The following is a 652-nucleotide window of genomic DNA, read 5'->3' on the forward strand; positions in this document are numbered from 1 at the left end:
GGGGCTTCGTCCTGCGGCCCGGCGGGTCCCCTGTGGGCTGGAGAAAAAGGAGGAAACCTTAACGGTCGGTTCCGAGCGTGGGGCGAAACCCGGCATGTGGGCGCGGGGTTCGGAGGTGAAAGTGGAGGCGCTGTAAGCCCTGGGATTGGGAAACACCTCAGGGCTGGGGGAGGGGAGCTGCCCGACCGCAGCCGAGGGACCTGGGCCTTTGTATGATCGCCCCCCTCCCCCTCCCCTCCGAGCATTAGCAGGCTTATCAAACCGTGATCATGTGATAACCAAAGATCGGGACCCACGAGGGCGCCTATTGAGGCTGGCTGTCAGCACCTCCGAGGAAGGGGCGAAGCGGGCAGCCAACTGCGAGATCGGTGGTGGCTGAATCATCCCAAAATTGTTAGCCTTGACTGAAGTTTCCGGAGGTCGTGGTATTCTAGTTAGATTTGGCAAAACGCTGATTTCTGCTTTAGTTCTCGTAACTCTGATTTTGCAATCAGTTACAGGTGAGAAGCCGGCTGAAATAGCGCCTTATTATTTCAGGTTGTAGAAAATGGTGAAAGAAACCACGTACTATGATGTTTTGGGGGTCAAACCCAGTGCCACCCAGGAAGAGCTGAAAAAAGCTTACCGGAAACTGGCCTTGAAGTACCATCCT

General features: G+C 55.7%; 1 protein-coding gene across 1 annotated transcript in view; it reads left to right on the forward strand.

Moving 5' to 3' along the window:
* The first annotated feature begins 17 nt into the window (after nucleotides 1-17).
* The window catches only part of DNAJA1 (DnaJ heat shock protein family (Hsp40) member A1), a 10,159-nt gene continuing 9,524 nt past the window's right edge, over nucleotides 18-652 (forward strand). The window contains exons 1-2 of the mRNA XM_030885363.2: nucleotides 18-64; nucleotides 538-652. The exon at nucleotides 538-652 is cut by the window's right edge and continues 223 nt beyond it. Coding sequence (XP_030741223.1) covers nucleotides 548-652 — 105 coding nt within the window. The 5' untranslated portion in view covers nucleotides 18-64; nucleotides 538-547. The remainder of the gene's footprint in view (nucleotides 65-537) is intronic.

Source organism: Echinops telfairi, unplaced genomic scaffold (genome assembly GCF_000313985.2).
Source record: "Echinops telfairi isolate 266 unplaced genomic scaffold, ASM31398v2 ScPeMD7_25;HRSCAF=90, whole genome shotgun sequence".
NCBI classification, from domain to species: domain Eukaryota; kingdom Metazoa; phylum Chordata; class Mammalia; order Afrosoricida; family Tenrecidae; genus Echinops; species Echinops telfairi.